The 26,020-nt window shown below is 39.1% G+C and overlaps 3 protein-coding genes across 4 annotated transcripts; 1 reads left to right on the forward strand and 2 right to left on the reverse strand.

The window, feature by feature from the left end:
* The first annotated feature begins 1,739 nt into the window (after positions 1-1,739).
* On the forward strand, positions 1,740-14,165 carry LOC137200180 (stonustoxin subunit beta-like). 2 transcript variants are annotated; one of them, XM_067614830.1, is made up of 3 exons: positions 1,740-1,953; positions 2,126-2,183; positions 13,161-14,165. In XM_067614830.1, exons 1-3 carry the CDS (start codon positions 1,927-1,929, stop codon positions 13,718-13,720), a joined length of 645 nt encoding a protein of 214 aa, XP_067470931.1. In that variant the 5' UTR covers positions 1,740-1,926; the 3' UTR covers positions 13,721-14,165. The 2 variants fall into 2 exon arrangements, with proteins under 2 accessions (XP_067470931.1, XP_067470930.1); XM_067614829.1 differs by lacking the exon at positions 13,161-14,165 and adding an exon at positions 3,224-4,232 and having other exon boundaries at positions 1,771-1,953.
* Positions 6,862-8,057, reverse strand: LOC137199579 (cytolytic toxin-beta-like). Its single transcript, XM_067613963.1, has 3 exons — positions 7,889-8,057; positions 7,659-7,716; positions 6,862-7,458 (listed from the first exon to the last, which is right to left on the reverse strand). The coding sequence occupies exons 1-3, from the start codon at positions 7,913-7,915 to the stop codon at positions 6,887-6,889; spliced, it is 657 nt and encodes a 218-aa protein (XP_067470064.1). The 5' UTR covers positions 7,916-8,057; the 3' UTR covers positions 6,862-6,886.
* Positions 14,166-17,178: 3,013 nt separating the features above from the next.
* LOC137199551 (stonustoxin subunit alpha-like) lies at positions 17,179-18,337 on the reverse strand. The gene is made up of 3 exons (XM_067613910.1): positions 18,194-18,337; positions 17,964-18,021; positions 17,179-17,775 (listed from the first exon to the last, which is right to left on the reverse strand). Exons 1-3 carry the CDS (start codon positions 18,218-18,220, stop codon positions 17,204-17,206), a joined length of 657 nt encoding a protein of 218 aa, XP_067470011.1. The 5' UTR covers positions 18,221-18,337; the 3' UTR covers positions 17,179-17,203.
* Positions 18,338-26,020: the final 7,683 nt, after the last annotated feature.

The following is a 26,020-nucleotide window of genomic DNA, read 5'->3' on the forward strand; positions in this document are numbered from 1 at the left end:
AACCCACATTGTGGTTGGAGGTGGGATTACATCCGTAGTGATAAGAACTACCATACAGAATGAATTGAAAAAGTTTAGAGAGTTAAGCTCTATTCCTGTTCCCCACACATGAGAACTCTGTATATATGTTCAAGACTTAGTGCTGGATGTCTCAGGCACGTTTTGAACGGGCACTACATTTCATCCCATCAATTTAAACTCAACTCAAAATTGTTGTCTCCAGATATTCTGCATGTGAGTTGTTTAGGGAGCATCAGTAAATTGTAGCATCTACTGATAGTCTGCATGAGAGGTGTTTATGGGAGGGGCACTGCACTAGTAAAGCAAAAAATCTCTGCCTGTCTGTATGTATGTCCGTATGTATGTATGTATGTATGTATGTATGTATGTGTAACCCATGTAACCCACTCCTGGTAAATACACTGCTACTCTAGGTTCGTAAGGAGCTAAGGGACATAGACTGTAATAACCATAAATGAAGTACACAACACAAGGTAAGATGCAATATGTAACTTTAGTGACTTGATATTAACAAATAAACATCTGTAGTGATAATGACTTGAAAAAGTTTAAGAGACTTAAGCTCTACTATTGAATTGTGTGTTGTGAACACAACTTGGCATGTACATTCAAGACTTAGTGCTGAATGTCTCAGGCACACTCAGAAATAGATAAAAAATACCTCATATGCAACGTTGCCTCTTCTTCTGCATGAATATTCAACGAGCAGAAATACGGACAGCGCCACCCTGCTATTGCAACCCACATTGTGGTCGGAGGTGAGATTACATATGTAGCGATAAGAACTATCATAGAGAATGAATTAAAAAAGTTTAGAGAGTTAAGCTCTATTCCTGTTCCTCACACGCAGGAACTTTGTATGTATGTTCAAGACATATTACAGGATGTCTCAGGCACGTTTTGAACGGGCACTACCGTTTATCCAATCAACTTCAACTCAACTCAAAATTTTAGTCTCCAGATATTCTGCATATGAGGTGTTTAGGGAACATTGGTAAATTGTTGTGTCTACCAATAGTCTGCATGAGAGGCGTCTTGGGGACGGGCACAACTCTAGGTATTGAGAAATCAGCCCAATCCGAACAGGCATGTTTTGAACAGGCGCTGCACTAGTTGTTTAAAAAAAAAAAATAGAAACAGCTCATAAAAAGACTGCATGCTCTTACTTTGAAATGACATCATCAGCAGGCGATCACATGCTATCTGAGTGATACAGGTGGACTTTCGTTTGGACTGGTGGAAAGTTTGTCTCAAAACTCTGTGTGTGTGAAATGCAAATCCACAAGTGTAGAACTGAGATCCATACCTTCTGGATTCACATATAAAAAAACTGGAATCACAAATTCCTGTTCCAAAATTGTAAATGTTAGGACAATATTCACAAACACGACCACCACTGAATAAGATTCACAAGTTGAAGTGTCAAGATTGGGACAATAAATACCTGAAGACAGATTTTTCAAAGGTTTTATGGACAGATGAAATGAGAGACTCTTGATGGACCAGATGGAGGGGCCTGGGGCTGGATCACTAACAGACATGGAGGGGTACTGGTATGGGCTGCTATCATTAAGGATGAGCTAGTTGGACTGAAATCAACTTATCAGTGTAGAACGATTGGTCTACAACACTGTGTGACATTTATATTACACAACCCCCCCCCCGCCCCCCCAACAACATCAGATATCAGATGAATGTGGGTGTGTGAGAGATGTGAATGAGGCAATATTACTGAAACATTACTCAGTGACAGTATGAAGAAATTCAGTTCAGCAGTTGGACAGGAGACACCTACTGTATATATTTGAGTCAACCTTGATCTGAATCCACTGCATCACAGACATTTGAAGTGAGAGCTTCAAGTTGTTTTGCTGAAGAACAAACCAACATTTTCTCTGTTGAAAGATGAGCAAAATGGCTGTTAATGCAAAGGTAAGAAAGGGGGAAGTCACTATATATTGCAGTCATGCATGGCAGCATAGAGATGATCACAATATTGATACGTTAAGATAGAGAGAGGATCTACAGCAGGTCTGTGTCTCTGGACATTGAATAGATTATGATGTATATGTCACTCACTTTTTCTCACTTTTTCATTCTACAGATGGCAGGAGAAAAGGACTGTTCCATCCCCTCCTTCAACAGAAACACCTTCCTACAATGTAAGTCACCTCTAACACACACACACACACACACACACACACACACACACAATTCAGCATGAAGTCTCATGCTAAAGATTCTAAAGACTTCACACACCGCTGTCAAAGCTGCAGAGTGGAAAGTGTTAACAACTAAAAGTGTCTTGGCTCTATTTTTGACAAGTTGAATTGAATAGATGCAATTTGTTGCAGTTGATGGGACTATTTAATTAATCTTTAATAGAGTCAGTCCTATCCAGTCCTATACCCTGCACTAGGACTGTCACTTTTTCCAAACATCAAGTTCGAACAAAGTGACTCTCCACCAAAGCAGTGGGTTACTGTCTGCAAGGAGAGCTTGCGTCTCATGAATGGTGTCCCCTATTTCTAGAGCGCCCTCTGCCGGATCACAAGGCAAACTACTTCAGACGGTCTGTTGCATTTATATATAAATTTTGAATTCGAACATGTCATTACAGTTTGAATATTAAATTCTTTCCCATTTTTGAAGGAATGTTTGAATTTCAAATAAAAAGTGACAGCCCCACTTTGCACTGGTTTGTTGGTATAAAAGCCCAAATGTACAAAACAAAAAATGGCTGAGCGACATTGTTCATGTGGCCAGTAAAATGCGCCCTGTCGGACATTTTTAATCACTAGATCAGTTTTAGAAAACCCAGAGCACCCCGGCTTTATAGAGCTGAACCTCCTCTATACCTTCAGGCCAGAGCTCCGGCTGACCAAGAGCAAAATGCAACAGATACGAGTTACCATTTATTCTGCAGGCATTAAACAAGGTTAATTTGCACACAATATGTTTGCACCGCTGGTTGTTATCGTTCCCTTGCTGCAAGCTGAATTTTCCCCTGCGGGACAATAAGATGAACAATGGAAAGAATGTGCACGGAACTAAATTAAATATTGTTTTTACCAATTATTAAGTGAATCTGAGACAAATAATTAAATTATAAATTTCATGCATGGAACTTGATAAACTGTACATTATCTTTTATAAGAGTGGTGTGATTGATCTGCTCGTTGTGCTTCTCTCCTCCCATCAGCATGGGTAGATCTGACTCTGGACCCTGACACAGCTTACTCCAAACTCAAGCTGTCTGAGAAGAACAAAAAAGTGGAGTTGACCGATGTTACCCAAACCCATGATGAGAGCCCCAAAAGATTCCGCTATGTACCCCAGGTGCTGTGTAAAGAGGGTCTGACTAGGAAGAGCTACTGGGAAATAGAATGGGTTGGGGCTAAGGGGGCTGGAATTGCAGTCTCCTATGACACAATCCGCAGGGACACTGCTGGTGATGAGTGTAGATTTGGATGCAACCCTCAATCCTGGAGGTTTCAGGATGGTGTGCAGCGTGATTTCTTGTACAATGATTGGAAGACCCCCATCTTCTCCTGCTACAACATAATAGGAGTGTACCTAGATGTTGAGGCAGGTACCCTGCAGTACTACGGTGTCACCCCTGATAGGGAGGAGATGGTCCTCCTGTATGAGGCACCACAATTTAATGCCAAAGATGTTCCTCTTTATCCAGGGTTTTGGTTGTGTGAAGGGACCAAGCTGACGATCTGCCCTAAACAGCAGTGCAAGAAGTCCCAGAGGACCTGAGACTTCTTGGAGGAAAGTTTAGGGAATTGTGGCATTAAAGTGGAATTACAGAAAGTATTTGGACAAATGAAAACATATTTTTGCACTGTTACATAAAAAACAATGTACACAGATGTATAACTTTAAATTACTTCTTTTTCTGAGTAAAACCGTAAATTTAAGAAACTAAACAAATTGTACCGCTCATAACTTAATTCTACTGATCATCATATTCAACATTTTTTTTGTGATTTGAGGTTTTTGTATCTGTTTCAGCTCTATGGATTCAATAAATGTCTTTTCCTGTTTTACTGTTACAGCTTCAAGGCGTTCATGTCTTAAACTGTACCACTCTTTACCAATACAATCTCATTTCACATTAGCATTGCTGTCTTGTGGGTCTGTGGGAATTGAAAGCTATATGTTTTCACTTTTTGTATCCATTAAAGTCACACCTGAAAATAGAACTGTAGTTTGTATTGCTGTAAATGTTTGTATGACAGAAAATGAATGTTAGTGTTCACATAAAACACAAGAGTGATGAGAACAGTTTGCAGTCTCCACCTTCAAGTCCTTGATCTGTATAATATATATAATATATATATATACTGTATAATATATATAATATACTTGATCTGGTACTATCAAAAGGGTTAACCATTGACAATGTGTCTCATATCCCTGTCTCTGATCACTACTGTGTGTCTTATCTGTAACTACAACCACAAAAGATTTCAAAAGCGGTTCTTAGATGATGCTGCAGAAAATGAGTTTGCTGAGCTTGTAAGTACTTTTGATCCATATAGTGTGAACTGCTCGCCTGACAAAAATGATTGCTGCCCATAACCAAAAGATCAAAAATTCCCTAAATAAGGTGGCACCACTCAAGGTCAAAAGGAAGCCTTGTGTAAAGACATCATCATGGATAGACAGCACTATCAGCAAGCTGAGGAGGTCTTGTAGAGCAGTGGAAAGGAGATGGAGAAATTCCTCATCCCTACCTATAATAACATTGTACGCACTATGAGAAGGGCTTATTTTTCCAAGATCATCTCAGAAAACAACAGAAATCCCAGAATACTGTTATCTACCATCAATAGATTGTTGCACCCTGCCCCTGCCTCTGATCTTCTTACCCAAGCCTCCTGGTGACCTCTGCAGGCAACCTTGTGAACAGCAGGCAACAATGAGAACATTTTCTAACATCTCAAACTCAGAAGTTTGAAGGATTGTAGCTACAAGTAAATCTTCCAGCTGTTGCCTTGACCCAGTTCCATCTGCACTCATTAAGAAGGTCTTCAATAGTATTTCAAACACAGTCATGAATGTCATTAATACATCCCTTGATCCTGATCATTTCAGAACTGCTGTTGTGAAACCTCTACTGAAGAAACCTAACTTAGATTGTGGAGTTCTAAGCAATTACTGACCCATATCAAACCTCCCCTTTCTAAGCAAGATACTAGAAAAAGTTGTCTTCAACCAACTAAACAATTTTCTAAATGAGAACAGTGTCCCGGAGAACTTTCAATCTGGTTTCAGAGCCAATCACAGCACAGAAACTGCTCTCAAGTTAGTGATCTGAGAATTAGCACTGATGCTAATAAAGTATCTGCTCTGTTCTTCTTGATTTAAGTGTAGCATTTGATACACGAAATCCGAAAGGTTTTATGTCTGTTTCTCCAGCCTGCCCCCAACATGTGATGCAATAAGACATCTGGGAAAGAATCATAGCTGCATAAATATCTTGGCTGCGTCCAAAGAGAGACAGTTTCTAACATGTCTCAAATTTGCTAGGTTGTATTTTATGGTTTTAACTGTTTTTTAAACATGTTTCTTAAAGTTTAAATGTACAGCACATCATATCTTTTAATGTACCAATATAATACAATTAACAACTTTCTCCATCTATTCAAAGAACAGAGCAAAAGCACAATACCCTCCTCAGTTTACTGATATACACTAACAGTTACCCATCAAAGGTTAAAAAAGCCCTTTAACCAACACAAACATTAAATAACAGATCTTTAAGTTTCAACAAATGACAGCAGCCTGAATAGTGACAGAAGACGTTGTGTTGTCTCAATAATTTTAAATTATGAGCTTAAAGTATGAACTGACTGAGATTTTCACCAAAACAAATCAATTTTCCAATAATATTCATCCCATTAACTAGATATGCCAATTATGCCATCGATGTTTTTGAGGAAATTAGAAAGGGAACAACCACTTTTATTATTGATTGTCCAGTTTCTTTGCTGCTTTAGCACTGACAAAGGATAATGATGACACATCAGTAACATTAGTTACGTTCATCTTTGCGGCATCTCCTGCAAGCGCCTTTCTTTTTTTCTCTCTCTCCCTCTCTGCTCCACTCTTCCTCTTTTTTCCACCATCCATCTTGCTGCTCAGTCATTTAGCCTCTAAATACACCTGCTGCCAAACTAAATGTGGAACTGCCAACAACTCTCTCTCTCTCTCTCTCTCTCTCTCTCTCTCTCTCTCTACCTCCACCGCCTGACTGTCACAGCGGGCAGGGCGGTGTTGAGTTCAGGGTCAAAAAAAAAAAAAAAAAAAAGCAGCCAACACGTTCTACTGTACCCAGAAGTGACAGACACAAATTCAATTTGTGGAACCATGGAGAAATCGATTAATATTATTATTATTAACATTATTATTATTAATAAAAAACATTAGACAACAAGTGTTTCCAGAAAAGGTGATTTATTTGAACACATGCATTCAGATTCTTTTCCACAGCAATAAAAAGCATCATTTCAATTTGAGTAACAGTTTAAAGTTAATACACATCACTTTAACCTGAAAACAAGCATGAAAGATCAATTAGTGACAACATAGAACTGACACAGATATGACAACTGTAAATTTCACCTAATACGTAGAATAAAAGCAAATCACCAGAAATGAAAATATTCTGTTCTTAAGTTTGTATTTCACTATGCAGGCCAAAGACACACAGAGCTACTTTGTATGTAGATTCAGGGTCAAAAACTACATTTTAACTTGTCTCAGCATCATTTTCTGCAACACACACAATTTAGTCTTAACACCCAAGACTTAGGATATGATTTCCTCTTTTTCATTACAGTGACCCTCAACATTAAGCACAGTTGTAATGCTCTTTGGGGCAAAGGGTCATCTTTGTGTCATTAACTATCCAAAACCCTGGAAAAAGAGCCTCTGTGAATTTTTCCTCAGATCGTGGTGCCTCATGCAGGAGGGTCATGTCCTCCAGATCAGGGGTGACACTGAAGTACTGCAGGATGCCTGCCTCGGTGTCTAGGTACACTCCTACTCTGTTATTGAAGGAGCAGATGGGGGTAGTAATCTTATCGTTGCAGACGTTATCATGCATGAACTCACGCACCACAATGTCCTCTAAACTCCAGGAGTAAGTGTTACGGCCAAGTCTACACTCATCACCGTCAGTATCCCTCGGGATTATTTCATAGGAGACTGCTATTCCAACCCCCTGAGGTCCCTCCCATTTTATCTCCCAGTAGTTCTTCCCAGTCAGACCCTGTTCACACAGCAGCTCGGGGAAATGAAGGAATCTTTTGGGGTTCCCGTCTTTGTTTTGGGGAACATCGACCCGCTCCACTCCTTTTTTGTCTAAAGACACCTTGAGTTTGGAGTTAGCTGTGTCAGGGTCCAGAGTCAGATCCACCCAATCTGATGGGAGGAGAAAAACACAACGGGCAGATCAATCACACCAATCGTATAAAAGTTAATGTACAGTTCAATTACGCTCCATAAATGCAATTTGTTCCATTATTTGTCTCAGATGCACTTAACCAGGTGATGAAACATATCTTAGTGTGTGTGTGTGTGTGTGTGTGTGTGTGTGTGTGTGTGTGTTAGAGGTGACTTACATTGTAGGAAGGTGTCTCTGTTGAAGGAGGGGATGGAACAGTCCTTTTCTCCTGCCATCTGTAGGATGAAAAAGTGAGAAAAAGTGAGTGACATATATATCATAATCTATTCAATGTCCAGAGACACAGACCTGCTGTAGATCCTCTCTCTATCTTAACGTATCAATATCGGGATCATCTCTATGCTGCCATGCATGACTGCAATATATAGTGACTTCCCCCTTTCTTACCTTTGCATTAACAGCCATTTTGCTCATCTTTCAACAGAGAAAATGTTGGTTTGTTCTTCAGCAAAACAACTTGAAGCTCTCACTTCAAATGTCTGTGATGCAGTGGATTCAGATCAAGGTTGACTCAAATATATACAGTAGGTGTTTCCTGTCCAACTGCTGAACTGAATTTCTTCATACTGTCACTGAGTCATGTTTAGGTTATATGTCCTCAGGTGTTGTTTGATGGTTTCTACTGAAAAAGGGATCGGTACATTTTCTGAACCTCTCCCAGATTTCCACACCTGTCTGTTTTGATTGATCACCAGCAGCTGTTGAAGCTTTCAGATGACATATATGTTTTCTATTGTAATTGATATTTTTGGACAATTTTACTGAATGATAGCCCAGAAACGTGACCACTCAAACACTGGCCTTTTGTCAAACTAAGCAGTGAGCCAACAGCAGCATTATAGGTTTATATTTATACTTATATACGTATATTTATACTTATCCAAAAATATCAATTACAATAGAAAACATATATGTCATTTTTAAGCTTCAATATTTAACATTTCGTTGCTTAATTTGTTCTTAATCTGCTGAGGCCTGGTTGGGCCCCGTCCCCTTACTTGTAGCAGGAGCATCGTTGGGTTTACGGTGCATGGGGGCTCTAATACACCAGTAAATATGAGGGCTTTCCCTTCTTGTCTATGACCCGCGAGGAGCGTATAAAAATATGCATGTACAGGTATGAAACCAAACCATCCTTAGCTCTCAAATGAGGTTCAGGAAATGTACTGATCCCTTCTTCAGTGGACCTCCCTCCCCAAAAAACAACACCTGGTGAATGTGGGTGTGTGAGAGATGTGAATGAGGAAATATAACCTAAACATGACTCAGTGACAGTATGAAGAAATTCAGTTCAGCAGTTGGACAGGAGACACCTACTGTATATATTTGAGTCAACTTTGATCCTTGCATTAAAAATCCTTATATTTCCTCATTCACATCTCTCCCACACCCACATTCATCAGGTGTTGTTTTTTGGGGGAGGGGGTTCCACTGAAGAAGGGATCGGTACATTTCCTGAACCTCTCTCAGATTTCTCAGATTTCCACACCTGTCTGTTTTGTCTTCACTTGGATTAATTAAAAGTTGCACAATGTATTCTCATATGAACAGTATATTTCCTTGAGTTGCCTAATACCAACTCTGGGTCAGTTTGCTGCTGAACTTCATGAAAGTCAGCTGCAGAAATGATGGTAATGAAATGTGACAGATGTAGTATGAGTATCTGTCCAAAAATATCAATGACAATAGAAAACAAACATGTCATTTGAGAGTTAAGGATGGTTTGGTTTCACTCCGGGTAGGTTGCACTTCTGGAATATGGTGACACTGGAGGATGCTTTGATGAACTGGTAAAATTATGGCAATAAGTTCACAAACATAATGATCATTGTAGCTAGTCAGAGAGTGTGTTGTGTGTTTTGTTTGACAATACTAAGCCATAAATTGTACACAAAGTATTGTGGGTAACTGAGTTTTATGACAAACTACAGGTATGTATCTGCAGTAACATACAGTATGTTTCAATACAGCTGGTGAAAGCCAGGATGAATTCAGTTTCATTACATCTCCTTTATAACCACCTCCTGACTAAATAATCATTTGTAAAACGAAATAAAATACCTTAAATGTTTGTTTTTCATGAAAATTATACATAATATAATTCAGTATATATTTTTGTGTTAGTGGACCATGAACCTCAACCGGCATTTGTAACTGAAGAGCAATTTACAGAAAAAGTGTTGAGTTGTACCTCGGTAGATAAACTCGGTCCTGCATCTATACAGCTGACATGAAGTCTTGCTGATAACCTTTCAAGCAAATATTCAATACAAGGCAGCAGCAGGTCCTGCAGTCAGAAATGATGAGAGAGCTGAGAGCTTCTATCTTTCTCCATGTGACTGGGGAAGAAAACAGAAGAGAAGAAAAAACTTTATGAATTCTGAAGGAAATTCTTATACCAGAGTTTGTATAGTTATTTTTTTGTTTACTGTCTTCTGTGTAGTGGCTGGTCCTTAAAACTAATTGCACTTATTTGAGTAAATATTGCTCAAATATAGCACATCCTAAAGACAAGGATATTGATATTGCACATCATTGACACATGAGAAAAAAGATGAAACTGACATTTAAACCTGCTTTCAGCTTGATGAGACAAATTTGACCAAGTCAGAACATCACGTTTGAGGAGTTTAAATGCTTTACTTCTGATCAGAAACAGGCAATTAATGGATCACACCATCAACTGTATGCATTTTGAACATGTGTCATGTCAAGAACGCAGTTAGCATGAGACATCACTGATCCTGCATATGTCTGACCCTGCAAGGGAAAAACCTGCCCACCAAAACCTCCACAGCCATGAAGGCTGCAACAGTTACACACTCAAAGCTGTGAACAGTGACTTCAGTGCAAGGAGGACATTGTCTTTTTACCTTGCCTGTTCTGCAGAAAGCTGCAAATGACCAAACTGTTCCTGGCTTTTGAGGCGTAACCACCGGACAATCAAACGTTTTGTTGCATATAGTTGACACAGGTTGCAAAAAACACATGGAGAAGAAAAGGCGCAAAGTAACTGTAAAAAACTTGAGTAGAATTAAATGTGAAGATACCAGGAACTCATTATTCACCAGTGCCACCATATTCCAGTAGTGCAACCTACCCGGAGTGTCCAGAGGCACAAAGTGTGAAGTGCTCAGAGACATGGCCAACAAGGTAAAGAAGGCTGAAACACGACCACTACTGAATAAGATTCACAAGTTGAAGTGTCAAGATTGAGGCAAGAAATACCTGAAGACAGATTTTTCAAAGGTCTTATGGACAGATGAAATGAGAGACTCTTGATGGACCAGACGGAGGGGCCTGGGGCTGGATCACTAATGGACATGGAGGGGTACTGGTATGGGCTGCTATCATTACGGATGAGTTAGTTGGACCTTTTCGGATTGAAGATGAACTGAAAATCAACGTATGAACAGAGTACTATTGTCACTCTGTGAAATTTAGATTACACAACTGTTTTTTACTCCCTTTGCTGTTAGACCAGCAGTCGGCTTGGCAACATGGTGACTGACAGCTCACCTCCAGATTTATTAGTGCAAGCAGGGACACAAACATGGCCCCAAGTTTATTCAGTTTATATCAGTTTCTACAAAATCTACACAAACTGATTCATTTTGTTCTAATGTGTGTAGCTAGCTTTGAATTACAGACAGTCCATGTTTTCTTATTTGTCTGTTGCAGTGTGTTTAACTAAGACTGTTATTCTGTAGATCTTTGGAAAAAAGGATTTTTAACGCAAGGATCAAAGTTGACTTTACTGAATAATAGCCCAGAAACGTGACCACTCAAACACTGGCCTTTTGTCAAACTAAGCAGTGAGCCAACACTGGGCTATTATTCAGTAAAATTATCCAAAAATATCAATTACAATAGAAAACATATATGTCATCTGACAGCTTCAACAGCTGCTGGTGATCAATCAAAACAGACAGGTGTAGAAATCTGGGAGAGGTTCAGAAAATGTACCGATCCCTTTTTCAGTAGAAACCATCAAACAACACCTGAGGACATATAACCTAAACATGACTCAGTGACAGTATGAAGAAATTCAGTTCAGCAGTTGGACAGGAAACACCTACTGTATATATTTGAGTCAACCTTGATCTGAATCCACTGCATCACAGACGTTTGAAGTGAGAGCTTCAAGTTGTTTTGCTTAAGAACAAACCAACATTTTCTCTGTTGAAAGATGAGCAAAATGGCTGTTAATGCAAAGGTAAGAAAGGGGGAAGTCACTATATATTGCAGTCATGCATGGCAGCATAGAGATGATCACAATATTGATACGTTAAGTTGACCTTCATGGGACGATTTGTAACCAAATGAGGTTGGAAGATATTTCAATGTATTTTTTCAGCTAAATATGACATTTGTAACTGTGAGACTAGATGAGCAGATAGAGAGAGGATCTACAGCAGGTCTGTGTCTCTGGACATTGAATAGATTATGATGTATGTCTCATGTTGCTGTGTGTGACAGTGTGTGTAATGAAGTGTGGAAGCACTTTGGTTTGTTTTATTCAGGACTTGACCTCACAAATCATTCACTTTTTCATTCTACAGGTGGCAGCAGAAAAGAAAGACAGGTCCACCCCTTCCCATGACAGAGAGTGGTACCTACAATGTAAGTCACCTCTAACACACACACACACACACACACACACACACACAATTCAGCATGAAGTCTCATGCTAAAGATTCTAAAGACTTCACACACCGCTGTCAAAGCTGCAGAGTGGAAAGTGTTAACAACTAAAAGTGTCTTGGCTCTATTTTTGACAAGTTGAATTGAATAGATGCAATTTGTTGCAGTTGATGGGACTATTTAATTAATCTTTAATAGAGTCAGTCCTATCCAGTCCTATACCCTGCACTAGGACTGTCACTTTTTCCAAACATCAAGTTCGAACAAAGTGACTCTCCACCAAAGCAGTGGGTTACTGTCTGCAAGGAGAGCTTGCGTCTCATGAATGGTGTCCCCTATTTCTAGAGCGCCCTCTGCCGGATCACAAGGCAAACTACTTCAGACGGTCTGTTGCATTTATATATAAATTTTGAATTCGAACATGTCATTACAGTTTGAATATTAAATTCTTTCCCATTTTTGAAGGAATGTTTGAATTTCAAATAAAAAGTGACAGCCCCACTTTGCACTGGTTTGTTGGTATAAAAGCCCAAATGTACAAAACAAAAAATGGCTGAGCAACATTGTTCATGTGGCCAGTAAAATGCGCCCTGTCGGACATTTTTAATCACTAGATCAGTTTTAGAAAACCCAGAGCACCCCGGCTTTATAGAGCTGAACCTCCTCTATACCTTCAGGCCAGAGCTCCGGCTGACCAAGAGCAAAATGCAACAGATACGAGTTACCATTTATTCTGCAGGCATTAAACAAGGTTAATTTGCACACAATATGTTTGCACCGCTGGTTGTTATCGTTCCCTTGCTGCAAGCTGAATTTTCCCCTGCGGGACAATAAGATGAACAATGGAAAGAATGTGCACGGAACTAAATTAAATATTGTTTTTACCAATTATTAAGTGAATCTGAGACAAATAATTAAATTATAAATTTCATGCATGGAACTTGATAAACTGTACATTATCTTTTATAAGAATGGTGTGATTGATCTGCTCGTTGTGCTTCTCTCCTCCCATCAGATTGGGTAGATCTGACTCTGGACCCTGACACAGCTTACTCCAAACTCAAGCTGTCTGAGAAGAACAAAAAAGTGGAGTTGACCGATGTTACCCAAACCCATGATGAGAGCCCCAAAAGATTCCGCTATGTACCCCAGGTGCTGTGTAAAGAGGGTCTGACTAGGAAGAGCTACTGGGAAATAGAATGGGTTGGGGCTAAGGGGGCTGGAATTGCAGTCTCCTATGACACAATCCGCAGGGACACTGCTGGTGATGAGTGTAGATTTGGATGCAACCCTCAATCCTGGAGGTTTCAGGATGGTGTGCAGCGTGATTTCTTGTACAATGATTGGAAGACCCCCATCTTCTCCTACAACAACATAATAGGAGTGTACCTAGATGTTGAGGCAGGTACCCTGCAGTACTACGGTGTCACCCCTGATAGGGAGGAGATGGTCCTCCTGTATGAGGCACCACAATTTAAGCCCAGTGCGCCTCTTTATCCAGGGTTTTGGTTGTGTGAAGGGACCAAGCTGACGATCTGCCCCAAACAGCAGTGCAAGAAGTCCCAGAGGACCTGAGACTTCTTGGAGGAAAGTTTAGGGAATTTTGGCATTAAAGTGGAATTACAGAAAGTATTTGGACAAATGAAAACATATTTTTGCACTGTTACATAAAAAACAATGTACACAGATGTATAACTTTAAATTACTTCTTTTTCTGAATAAAACCGTAAATTTAAGAACCTAAACAAATTGTACCGCTCATAACTTAATTCTACTGATCATCATATTCAACATTTTTTTGTGATTTGAGGTTTTTGTATCTGTTTCAGCTCTATGGATTCAATAAATGTCTTTTCCTGTTTTACTGTTACAGCTTCAAGGCGTTCATGTCTTAAACTGTACCACTCTTTACCAATACAATCTCATTTCACATTAGCATTGCTGTCTTGTGGGTCTGTGGGAATTGAAAGCTATATGTTTTCACTTTTTGTATCCATTAAAGTCACTCCTGAAAATAGAACTGTAGTTTGTATTGCTGTAAATGTTTGTATGACAGAAAATGAATGTTAGTGTTCACATAAAACACAAGAGTGATGAGAGCAGTTTGCAGTCTCCACCTTCAAGTCCTTGATCTGTATAATATATATAATATATAATATATACTGTATAATATATATAATATACTTGATCTGGTAGTATCAAAAGGGTTAACCATTGACAATGTGTCTCATATCCCTGTCTCTGATCACTACTGTGTGTCTTATCTGTAACTACAACCACAAAAGATTTCAAAAGCGGTTCTTAGATGATGCTGCAGAAAATGAGTTTGCTGAGCTTGTAAGTACTTTTGATCCATATAGTGTGAACTGCTCGCCTGACAAAAATGATTGCTGCCCATAACCAAAAGATCTAAAATTCCCTAAATAAGGTGGCACCACTCAAGGTCAAAAGGAAGCCTTGTGTAAAGACATCATCATGGATAGACAGCACTATCAGCAAGCTGAGGAGGTCTTGTAGAGCAGTGGAAAGGAGATGGAGAAATTCCTCATCCCTACCTGTAATAACATTGTACGCACTATGAGAAGGGCTTATTTTTCCAAGATCATCTCAGAAAACAACAGAAATCCCAGAATACTGTTATCTACCATCAATAGATTGTTGAACCCTGCCCCTGCCTCTGATCTTCTTACCCAAGCCTCCTGGTGACCTCTGCAGGCAACCTTGTGAACAGCAGGCAACAATGAGAACATTTTCTAACATCTCAAACTCAGAAGTTTGAAGGATTGTAGCTACAAGTAAATCTTCCAGCTGTTGCCTTGACCCAGTTCCATCTGCACTCATTAAGAAGGTCTTCAATAGTATTTCAAACACAGTCATGAATGTCATTAATACATCCCTTGATCCTGATCATTTCAGAACTGCTGTTGTGAAACCTCTACTGAAGAAACCTAACTTAGATTGTGGAGTTCTAAGCAATTACTGACCCATATCAAACCTCCCCTTTCTAAGCAAGATACTAGAAAAAGTTGTCTTCAACCAACTAAACAATTTTCTAAATGAGAACAGTGTCCCGGAGAACTTTCAATCTGGTTTCAGAGCCAATCACAGCACAGAAACTGCTCTCAAGTTAGTGATCTGAGAATTAGCACTGATGCTAATAAAGTATCTGCTCTGTTCTTCTTGATTTAAGTGTAGCATTTGATACACGAAATCCGAAAGGTTTTATGTCTGTTTCTCCAGCCTGCCCCCAACATGTGATGCAATAAGACATCTGGGAAAGAATCATAGCTGCATAAATATCTTGGCTGCGTCCAAAGAGAGACAGTTTCTAACATGTCTCAAATTTGCTAAGTTGTATTTTATGGTTTTAACTGTTTTTTAAACACGTTTCTTAAAGTTTAAATTTGGATCCAGTGTCACACCAAGATATTTCAAATCAGTAACTATGTCAATCTTTTCACCTTTGATGAGAATATCAGCGTTAGGAGGTTGTACCATAGTTTTAGAGAAAAACATACCTTTTGTCTTGTTTACATTTAGACTCAGACATGATTGATCTCGCCAATGTGTGATCCTTTCCAATGCAATTGTTAGCTTAGCAGCAGCTAACTCAGCTGTTTTTGCATGTGTGTACACAACAGTGTCAGCTACATTACATAATAAATAGCTAAATAAACAACTAATACACTAACAATATAGAAAATGTCTTGTAGCTGCAGGTTGCTCTGTAGTAGAGGACTTCTGTGCTACTGTGGCACCAATGCTACTCTCTCCACCTTCAAAAAGAAAAAAAGCAATAATACAGCACATCATATCTTTTAATGTACCAATATAATACAATTAACAACTTTCTCCATCTATTCAAAGAACAGAGCAAAAGCACAATACCCTCCTCAGTTTACTGATATACACTAACAGTTACCCATCAAAGGTTAAAAAAGCCCTTTAACCAACACAAACATTAAATAACAGATCTTTAAGTTTCAACAAATGACAGCAGCCTGAATAGTGACAGAAGACGTTGTGTTGTCTCAATAATTTTAAATTATGAGCTTAAAGTACTGACTGAGATTTTCACCAAAACAAATCAATTTTCCAATAATATTCATCCCATTAACTAGATATGCCAATTATGCCATCGATGTTTTTGAGGAAATTAGAAAGGGAACAACCACTTTTATTATTGATTGTCCAGTTTCTTTGCTGCTTTAGCACTGACAAAGGATAATGATGACACATCAGTAACATTAGTTACGTTCATCTTTGCGGCATCTCCTGCAAGCGCCTTTCTTTTTTTCTCTCTCTCCCTCTCTGCTCCACTCTTCCTCTTTTTTCCACCATCCATCTTGCTGCTCAGTCATTTAGCCTCTAAATACACCTGCTGCCAAACTAAATGTGTAACTGCCAACAACTCTCTCTCTCTCTCTCTCTCTCTCTCTCTACCTCCACCGCCTGACTGTCACAGCGGGCAGGGCGGTGTTGAGTTCAGGGTCAAAAAAAAAAAAAACAAAAAAAGCAGCCAACACGTTCTACTGTACCCAGAAGTGACAGACACAAATTCAATTTGTGGAACCATGGAGAAATCGATTAATATTATTATTATTAACATTATTATTATTAATAAAAAACATTAGACAACAAGTGTTTCCAGAAAAGGTGATTTATTTGAACACATGCATTCAGATTCTTTTCCACAGCAATAAAAAGCATCATTTCAATTTGAGTAACAGTTTAAAGTTAATACACATCACTTTAACCTGAAAACAAGCATGAAAGATCATTTAGTGACAACATAGAACTGACACAGATATGACAACTGTAAATTTCACCTAATACGTAGAATAAAAGCAAATCACCAGAAATGAAAATATTCTGTTCTTAAGTTTGTATTTCACTATGCAGGCCAAAGACACACAGAGCTACTTTGTATGTAGATTCAGGGTCAAAAACTACATTTTAACTTGTCTCAGCATCATTTTCTGCAACACACACAATTTAGTCTTAACACCCAAGACTTAGGATATGATTTCCTCTTTTTCATTACAGTGACCCTCAACATTAAGCACAGTTGTAATGCTCTTTGGGGCAAAGGGTCATCTTTGTGTCATTAACTATCCAAAACCCTGGAAAAAGAGCCTCTGTGAATTTTTCCTCAGATCGTGGTGCCTCATGCAGGAGGGTCATGTCCTCCAGATCAGGGGTGACACTGAAGTACTGCAGGATGCCTGCCTCGGTGTCTAGGTACACTCCTACTCTGTTATTGAAGGAGCAGATGGGGGTAGTAATCTTATCGTTGCGGACATTATCATGCATGAACTCACGCTCCACAATGTCCTCTAAACTCCAGGAGTAAGTGTTACGGCCAAGTCTACACTCATCACCGTCAGTATCCCTCGGGATTATTTCATAGGAGACTGCTATTCCAACCCCCTGAGGTCCCTCCCATATTATCTCCCAGTAGTTCTTCCCAGTCAGACCCTGTTCACACAACAGCTCGGGGAAATTAACAAATCTTTTGGGGTTCCTGTCTTTGTTTAGGGGATTATTGACCCGCTCCACTCCTTTTTTGTTCTCAAACACCTTGAGTTTGGAGTTAGCTGTGTCAGGGTCCAGAGTCAGATCCACCCAATCTGATGGGAGGAGAAAAACACAACGGGCAGATCAATCACACCAATCGTATAAAAGTTAATGTACAGTTCAATTACGCTCCATAAATGCAATTTGTTCCATTATTTGTCTCAGATGCACTTAACCAGGTGATGAAACATATCTTAGTGTGTGTGTGTGTGTGTGTGTGTGTGTGTTAGAGGTGACTTACATTGTAGGAAGGTGTTTCTGTTGAAGGAGGGGATGGAACAGTCCTTTTCTCCTGCCATCTGTAGAATGAAAAAGTGAGAAAAAGTGAGTGACATATATATCATAATCTATTCAATGTCCAGAGACACAGACCTGCTGTAGATCCTCTCTCTATCTTAACGTATCAATATTGTGATCATCTCTATGCTGCCATGCATGACTGCAATATATAGTGACTTCCCCCTTTCTTACCTTTGCATTAACAGCCATTTTGCTCATCTTTCAACAGAGAAAATGTTGGTTTGTTCTTCAGCAAAACAACTTGAAGCTCTCACTTCAAATGTCTGTGATGCAGTGGATTCAGATCAAAGTTGACTCAAATATATACAGTAGGTGCCTCCTCTCCAACTGCTGAACTGAATTTATTCATACTGTCACTGAGTCATGTTTCAGTTATATGTCCTCAGGTGTTGTTTGATGGTTTCTACTGAAAAAGGGATCGGTACATTTTCTGAACCTCTCCCAGATTTCTACACCTGTCTGTTTTGATTGATCACCAGCAGCTGTTGAAGCTTTCAGATGACATATATGTTTTCTATTGTAATTGATATTTTTGGACAATTTTACTGAATAATAGCCCAGAAACGTGACCACTCAAACACTGGCCTTTTGTCAAACTAAGCAGTGAGCCAACAGCAGCATTATAGGCTTATATTTATACTTATATACGTATATTTATACTTATCCAAAAATATCAATTACAATAGAAAACATATATGTCATTTTTAAGCTTCAATATTTTACATTTCGTTGCTTAATTTGTTCTTAATCTGCTGAGGCCTGGTTGGGCCCCGTCCCCTTACTTGTAGCAGGAGCATCGTTGGGTTTACGGTGCATGGGGGCTCTAATACACCAGTAAATATGAGGGCTTTCCCTTCTTGTCTATGACCCGCGAGGAGCGTACAAAAATATGCATGTACAGGTATGAAACCAAACCATCCTTAGCTCTCAAATGAGGTTCAGGAAATGTACTGATCCCTTCTTCAGTGGCCCCCCCTCCCCAAAAAACAACACCTGGTGAATGTGGGTGTGTGAGAGATGTGAATGAGGAAATATAACCTAAACATGACTCAGTGACAGTATGAAGAAATTCAGTTCAGCAGTTGGACAGGAAACACCTACTGTATATATTTGAGTCAACTTTGATCCTTGCATTAAAAATCCTTATATTTCCTCATTCACATCTCTCACACACCCACATTCATCAGGTGTTGTTTTTTGGAGGGGGTTCCACTGAAGAAGGGATCGGTACATTTCCTGAACCTCTCTCAGATTTCTCAGACCACACCTGTCTGTTTTGTCTTCACTTGGATTAATTAAAAGTTGCACAATGTATTCTCATATGAACAGTATATTTCCTTGAGTTGCCTAATACCAACTCTGGGTCAGTTAGCTGCTGAACTTCATGAAAGTCAGCTGCAGAAATGATGGTAATGAAATGTGACAGATGTAGTATGAGTATCTGTCCAAAAATATCAATGACAATAGAAAACAAACATGTCATTTGAGAGTTAAGGATGGTTTGGTTTCACTCCGGGTAGGTTGCACTTCTGGAATATGGTGACACTGGAGGATGCTTTGATGAACTGGTAAATTATGGCAATAAGTTCACAAACATAATGATCATTGTAGCTAGTCAGAGAGTGTGTTGTGTGTTTTGTTTGACAATACTAAGCCATAAATTGTACACAAAGTATTGTGGGTAACTGAGTTTTATGACAAACTACAGGTATGTATCTGCAGTAACATACAGTATGTTTCAATACAGCTGGTGACAGCCAGGATGAATTCAGTTTCATTACATCTCCTTTATAACCACCTCCTGACTAAATAATCATTTGTAAAACGAAATAAAATACCATAAATGTTTGTTTTTCATGAAAATTATACATAATATAATTCAGTATATTCTTTTGCGTTAGTGGACCATGAACCTCAACCGGCATTTGTAACTGAAGAGCAATTTACAGAAAAAGTGTTGAGTTGTACCTCGGTAGATAAACTCAGTCCTGCATCTATACAGCTGACATGAAGTCTTGCTGATAACCTTTCAAGCAAATATTCAATACAAGGCAGCAGCAGGTCCTGCAGTCAGAAATGATGAGAGAGCTGAGAGCTTCTATCTTTCTCCATGTGACTGGGGAAGAAAACAGAAGAGAAGAAAAAACTTTATGAATTCTGAAGGAAATTCTTATACCAGAGTTTGTATAGTTATTTTTTTGTTTACTGTCTTCTGTGTAGTGGCTGGTCCTTAAAACTAATTGCACTTATTTGAGTAAATATTGCTCAAATATAGCACATCCTAGAGACAAGGATATTGACATTGCACATCATTGACACATGAGAAAAAAGATGAAACTGACATTTAAACCTGCTTTCAGCTTGATGAGACAAATTTGACCAAGTCAGAACATCATGTTTGAGGGGTTTAAATGCTTTACTTCTGATCAGAGACAGGCAATTAATGGATCACACCATCAACTGTATGCATTTTGAACATGTGTCATGTCAAGAACGCAGTTAGCATGAGACATCACCGATCCTGCATATGTCTGACCCTGCAAGGGAAAAACCTGCCCACCAAAACCTCCACAGCCATGAAGGCTGCAACAGTTACACACTCAAAGCTGTGAACAGTGACTTCAGTGCAAGGAGGACATTGTCTTTTTACCTTGCCTGTTCTGCAGAAAGCTGCAAATGACCAAACTGTTCCTGGCTTCCCTTCATTGAGCCTTTCAGGCTCAAAAATTGTAAAATGCCTTTCAGATGGATGCAACACTCTTGAAATAGCTAAACTATTGAGGCGTAACCACCGGACAATCAAACGTTTTGTTGCATATAGTTGACACAGGTTGCAAAAAACACATGGAGAAGAAAAGGCGCAAAGTAACTGTAAAAACTTGAGTAGAATTAAATGTGAAGATACCAGGAACTCATTATTCACCAGTGCCACCATATTCCAGTAGTGCAACCTACCCGGAGTGTCCAGAGGCACAAAGTGTGAGGTGCTCAGAGACATGGCCAACAAGGTAAAGAAGGCTGAAACACGACCACTACTGAATAAGATTCACAAGTTGAAGTGTCAAGATTGAGGCAAGAAATACCTGAAGACAGATTTTTCAAAGGTCTTATGGACAGATGAAATGAGAGACTCTTGATGGACCAGACGGAGGGGCCTGGGGCTGGATCACGAATGGACATGGAGGGGTACTGGTATGGGCTGCTATCATTACGGATGAGTTAGTTGGACCTTTTCGGATTGAAGATGAACTGAAAATCAACGTATCAACAGAGTACTATTGTCACTCTGTGAAATTTAGATTACACAACTGTTTTTTACTCCCTTTGCTGTTAGACCAGCAGTCGGCTTGGCAACATGGTGACTGACAGCTCACCTCCAGATTTATTAGTGCAAGCAGGGACACAAACATGGCCCCAAGTTTATTCAGTTTATATCAGTTTCTACAAAATCTACACAAACTGATTCATTTTGTTCTGATGTGTGTAGCTAGCTTTGAATTACAGACAGTCCATGTTTCTTATTTGTCTGAGCAACTTATTTGAAATGTGTTGCAGCGTGTTTAACTAAGACTGTTATTCTGTAGATCTTTGGAAAAAAGGATTTTTAACGCAAGGATCAAAGTTGACTCAAATATATACAGTAGGTGTCTCCTGTCCAACTGCTGAACTGAATTTATTCATACTGTCACTGAGTCATGTTTCAGTTATATTTCCTCATTCACATCTCTCACGTACCCACATTCATCAGGTGTTGTTTTTTGGGGGAGGGGGGTTCCACTGAAGAAGGGATCGGTACATTTCCTGAATCTCTCTCAGATTTCTCAGATTTCCACACCTGTCTGTTTTGTCTTCACTTGGATTAATTAAAAGTTGCACAATGTATTCTCATATGAACAGTATATTTCCTTGAGTTGCCTAATACCAACTTTGGGTCAGTTAGCTGCTGAACTTCATGAAAGTCAGCTGCAGAAATGATGGTAATGAAATGTGACAGATGTAGTATGAGTATCTGTCCAAAAATATCAATGACAATAGAAAACAAACATGTCATTTGAGAGTTAAGGATGGTTTGGGTTCACTCCGGGTAGGTTGCACTTCTGGAATATGGTGACACTGGAGGATGCTTTGATGACCTGGTAAAATTATGGCAATAAGTTCACAAACATAATGATCATTGTAGCTAGTCAGAGAGTGTGTTGTGTGTTTTGTTTGACAATACTAAGCCATAAATTGTACACAAAGTATTGTGGGTAACTGAGTTTTATGACAAACTACAGGTATGTATCTGCAGTAACATACAGTATGTTTCAATACAGCTGGTGACAGCCAGGAATATTCTCATATTAACAGTATATTTCCTTGAGTTGCCTAATACCAACTCTGGGTCAGTTAGCTGCTGAACTTCATGAAAGTCAGCTGCAGAAATGATGGTCATGAAATGTGACAGATGTATTTATTCATTTAGTCGGGAATCAGAGAGTATCTGTCCAAAAATATCAGTGACAATAGAAAACAAACATGTCATTTGAGAGCTAAGGATGGTTTGGTTTCATACCTGTACATGCATATTTTTGTACGCTCCTCGCGGGTCATAGACAAGAAGGGAAAGCCCTCATATTTACTGGTGTATTAGAGCCCCCATGCACCGTAAACCCAACGATGCTCCTGCTACAAGTAAGGGGACAGGGCCCAACCAGGCCTCAGCAGCTTAAGAACAAATTAAGCAAAGAAATGTAAAATATTGAAGCTTAAAAATGACATATATGTTTTCTATTGTAATTGATATTTTTGGATAAGTATAAATATAAGTATATAAGTGTAAATATAATGTTATTCAGTAAAATTATCCAAAAATATCAATTACAATAGAAAACATATATGTCATCTGACAGCTTCAACAGCTGCTGGTGATCAATCAAAACAGACAAGTGTGGAAATCTGGGAGAGGTTCAGAAAATGTACCGATCCCTTTTTCAGTAGAAACCATCAAACAACACCTGAGGACATATAACCTAAACATGACTCAGTGACAGTATGAATAAATTCAGTTCAGCAGTTGGACAGGAAACACCTACTGTATATATTTGAGTCAACTTTGATCTGAATCCACTGCATCACAGACATTTGAAGTGAGAGCTTCAAGTTGTTTTGCTGAAGAACAAACCAACATTTTCTCTGTTGAAAGATGAGCAAAATGGCTGTTAATGCAAAGGTAAGAAAGGGGGAAGTCACTATATATTGCAGTCATGCATGGCAGCATAGAGATGATCACAATGTTGATACGTTAAGTTGACCTTCATGGGACGATTTGTAACCAAATGAGGTTGGAAGATATTTCAATGTATTTTTTCAGCTAAATATGACATTTGTAACTGTGAAACTAGATGAACAGATAGAGAGAGGATCTACAGCAGGTCTGTGTCTCTGGACATTGAATAGATTATGATGTATGTCTCATGTTGCTGTGTGTGACAGTGTGTGTAATGAAGTGTAGAAGCACTTTGGTTTGTTTTATTCAGGACTTGACCTCACAAATCATTCACTTTTTCATTCTACAGGTGGCAGCAGAAAAGAAAGACAGGTCCACCCCTTCCCATGACAGAGAGTGGTACCTACAATGTAAGTCACCTCTAACACACACACACACACACACACACACACACACACACACACACACACAAAATACAGACAACGGGAGAGAATTCCAATAGCTTTGAACTAAAAATGTAGAAAACAAGGTAGAACTGATAAGCTGAACGCCCGACTTAATTGCTATGGCGTATATTATTATTACTTTATATAAACTGCATCTGACATTTGTTCATCCCTGCTTTCATTGACATTTTTATTCATTTTTATTGTACTTTTTTGTGACGCAGTATTTCCTTTACTGTTTTTATCGTCATTGTGTCTACTATGGTTGTTATCATTCCTTGTTACAATCCGAATCTTCCCTTGTGGGACAATAAAATGAACAATGGAAAGAATGTGCAAGGAACTAAATTAAATATTGTTTTTACCAATTATTAAGTGAATCTGAGACAAATATTAAATTATAGATGTCATGTATGGAAGGTGATAAACTGTACATTAACTTCTATAAGAGTGGTGTGATTGATCTGCTCGTTGTGCTTCTCTCCTCCCATCAGATTGGGTAGATCTGACTCTGGACCCTGACACAGCTTACTCCAAACTCAAGCTGTCTGAGAAGAACAAAAAAGTGGAGTTGACCGATGTTACCCAAACCCATGATGAGAGCCCCAAAAGATTCCGCTATGTACCCCAGGTGCTGTGTAAAGAGGATCTGACTACTGGGAGGAGCTACTGGGAGTTAGACTGGGTTGGGGCTAAGGGGGCTGGAATTGCAGTCTCCTATGACACAATCCGCAGGGACACTGCTGGTGATGAGTGTAGATTTGGATGCAACCCTCAATCCTGGAGGTTTCAGGATGGTGTGCAGCGTGATTTCTTGTACAATGATTGGAAGACCCCCATCTTCTCCTGCTACAACATAATAGGAGTGTACCTAGATGCTGAGGCAGGTACCCTGCAGTACTACGGTGTCACCCCTGATAGGGAGGACATGGTCCTCCTGTATGAGGCACCACAATTTAAGCCCAATGCGCCTCTTTATCCAGGGTTTTGGTTGTGTGAAGGGACCAAGCTGACGATCTGCCCCAAACAGCAGTGCAAGAAGTCCCAGAGGACCTGAGACTTCTTGGAGGAAAGTTTAGGGAATTTTGGCATTAAAGTGGAATTACAGAAAGTATTTGGACAAATGAAAACATATTTTTGCACTGTTACATAAAAAACAATGTACACAGATGTATAACTTTAAATTACTTCTTTTTCTGAATAAAACCGTAAATTTAAGAACCTAAACAAATTGTACCGCTCATAACTTAATTCTACTGATCATCATATTCAACATTTTTTTTGTGATTTGAGGTTTTTGTATCTGTTTCAGCTCTATGGATTCAATAAATGTCTTTTCCTGTTTTACTGTTACAGCTTCAAGGCGTTCATGTCTTAAACTGTACCACTCTTTACCAATACAATCTCATTTCACATTAGCATTGCTGTCTTGTGGGTCTGTGGGAATTGAAAGCTATATGTTTTCACTTTTTGTATCCATTAAAGTCACTCCTGAAAATAGAACTGTAGTTTGTATTGCTGTAAATGTCTGTATGACAGAAAATGAATGTTAGTGTTCACATAAAACACAAGAGTGATGAGAACAGTTTGCAGTCTCCACCTTCAAGTCCTTGATCTGAGGCTGTTTATAAAATTAACAAAGAATATCACAGCAAAACCAATATAAAAATACACAGAAGCTACTGGGAATTACCTCTGCCTCTGATTTACAATCTGGGAATCGACTCCTTGACTCCATAATTTACGTCATGCAGGAAGTGCTTTTGTGTCAGTGATATGCAGCATGAAACCTGTAATGTTTTGTCCCAAACCATTATCACCTACTGGTATTTCAAACTCTAAAATGATCTGTGGTCAGTAACAGAGACCATTAAAAAGATAAGTCAGGACCATGAAGTTGATTTTTCAGCAATGAAAACAATATGGCAGGAATAAAACCTTTGTAACTTACCCCAGTTCATTAAGTGATTGATACCTTTAAGATTAATTTTGCTTCATCCCTCAGCTGCTTTTACTCCAGCGCAACAAAACACTTTATCACAAAATGCGGCTGTTATTCCATCATGTGTTGTTATTACATAATGTTTCGTTACGCAATTCAAAGAGCTTTTCTCTTCAGGGTCTTGACACATTTGACAAAAGAGGGGATGGAATTGCCACCATCTACTCAAAAAGGTTCAGCTGTACAAAGGTCGACCTGGTTAAGTTCTCATCCTTTGAATATCTTGCTCTTGTGCTTAAAACTGAACCAGCTGTTCTCATTATTACAATATACAGGCCTCCGAGACACATATCACTATTTCTCCCAGAATTCTCTGAGCTGACTGCTCTTATTATCACCAC

Source organism: Thunnus thynnus, chromosome 16 (assembly GCF_963924715.1).
Source record: "Thunnus thynnus chromosome 16, fThuThy2.1, whole genome shotgun sequence".
In the NCBI taxonomy this organism is placed as follows: domain Eukaryota; kingdom Metazoa; phylum Chordata; class Actinopteri; order Scombriformes; family Scombridae; genus Thunnus; species Thunnus thynnus.

Bases quoted from the DNA above. Each gene is read 5' to 3' on its own strand.
- LOC137200180 (XM_067614829.1), top strand. From the start codon at position 1,927: ATGAGCAAAATGGCTGTTAATGCAAAG. The intron at 1,954-2,125 runs GTAAGAAAGGGG...TTCATTCTACAG, and splicing joins AAATGGCTGTTAATGCAAAG to ATGGCAGGAGAAAAGGACTG. The intron at 2,184-3,223 runs GTAAGTCACCTC...TCCTCCCATCAG, and splicing joins CAGAAACACCTTCCTACAAT to CATGGGTAGATCTGACTCTG.
- LOC137199579 (XM_067613963.1), bottom strand. From the start codon at position 7,915: ATGAGCAAAATGGCTGTTAATGCAAAG. The intron at 7,717-7,888 runs GTAAGAAAGGGG...TTCATCCTACAG, and splicing joins AAATGGCTGTTAATGCAAAG to ATGGCAGGAGAAAAGGACTG. The intron at 7,459-7,658 runs GTAAGTCACCTC...TCCTCCCATCAG, and splicing joins CAGAGACACCTTCCTACAAT to ATTGGGTGGATCTGACTCTG.
- LOC137199551 (XM_067613910.1), bottom strand. From the start codon at position 18,220: ATGAGCAAAATGGCTGTTAATGCAAAG. The intron at 18,022-18,193 runs GTAAGAAAGGGG...TTCATTCTACAG, and splicing joins AAATGGCTGTTAATGCAAAG to ATGGCAGGAGAAAAGGACTG. The intron at 17,776-17,963 runs GTAAGTCACCTC...TCCTCCCATCAG, and splicing joins CAGAAACACCTTCCTACAAT to ATTGGGTGGATCTGACTCTG.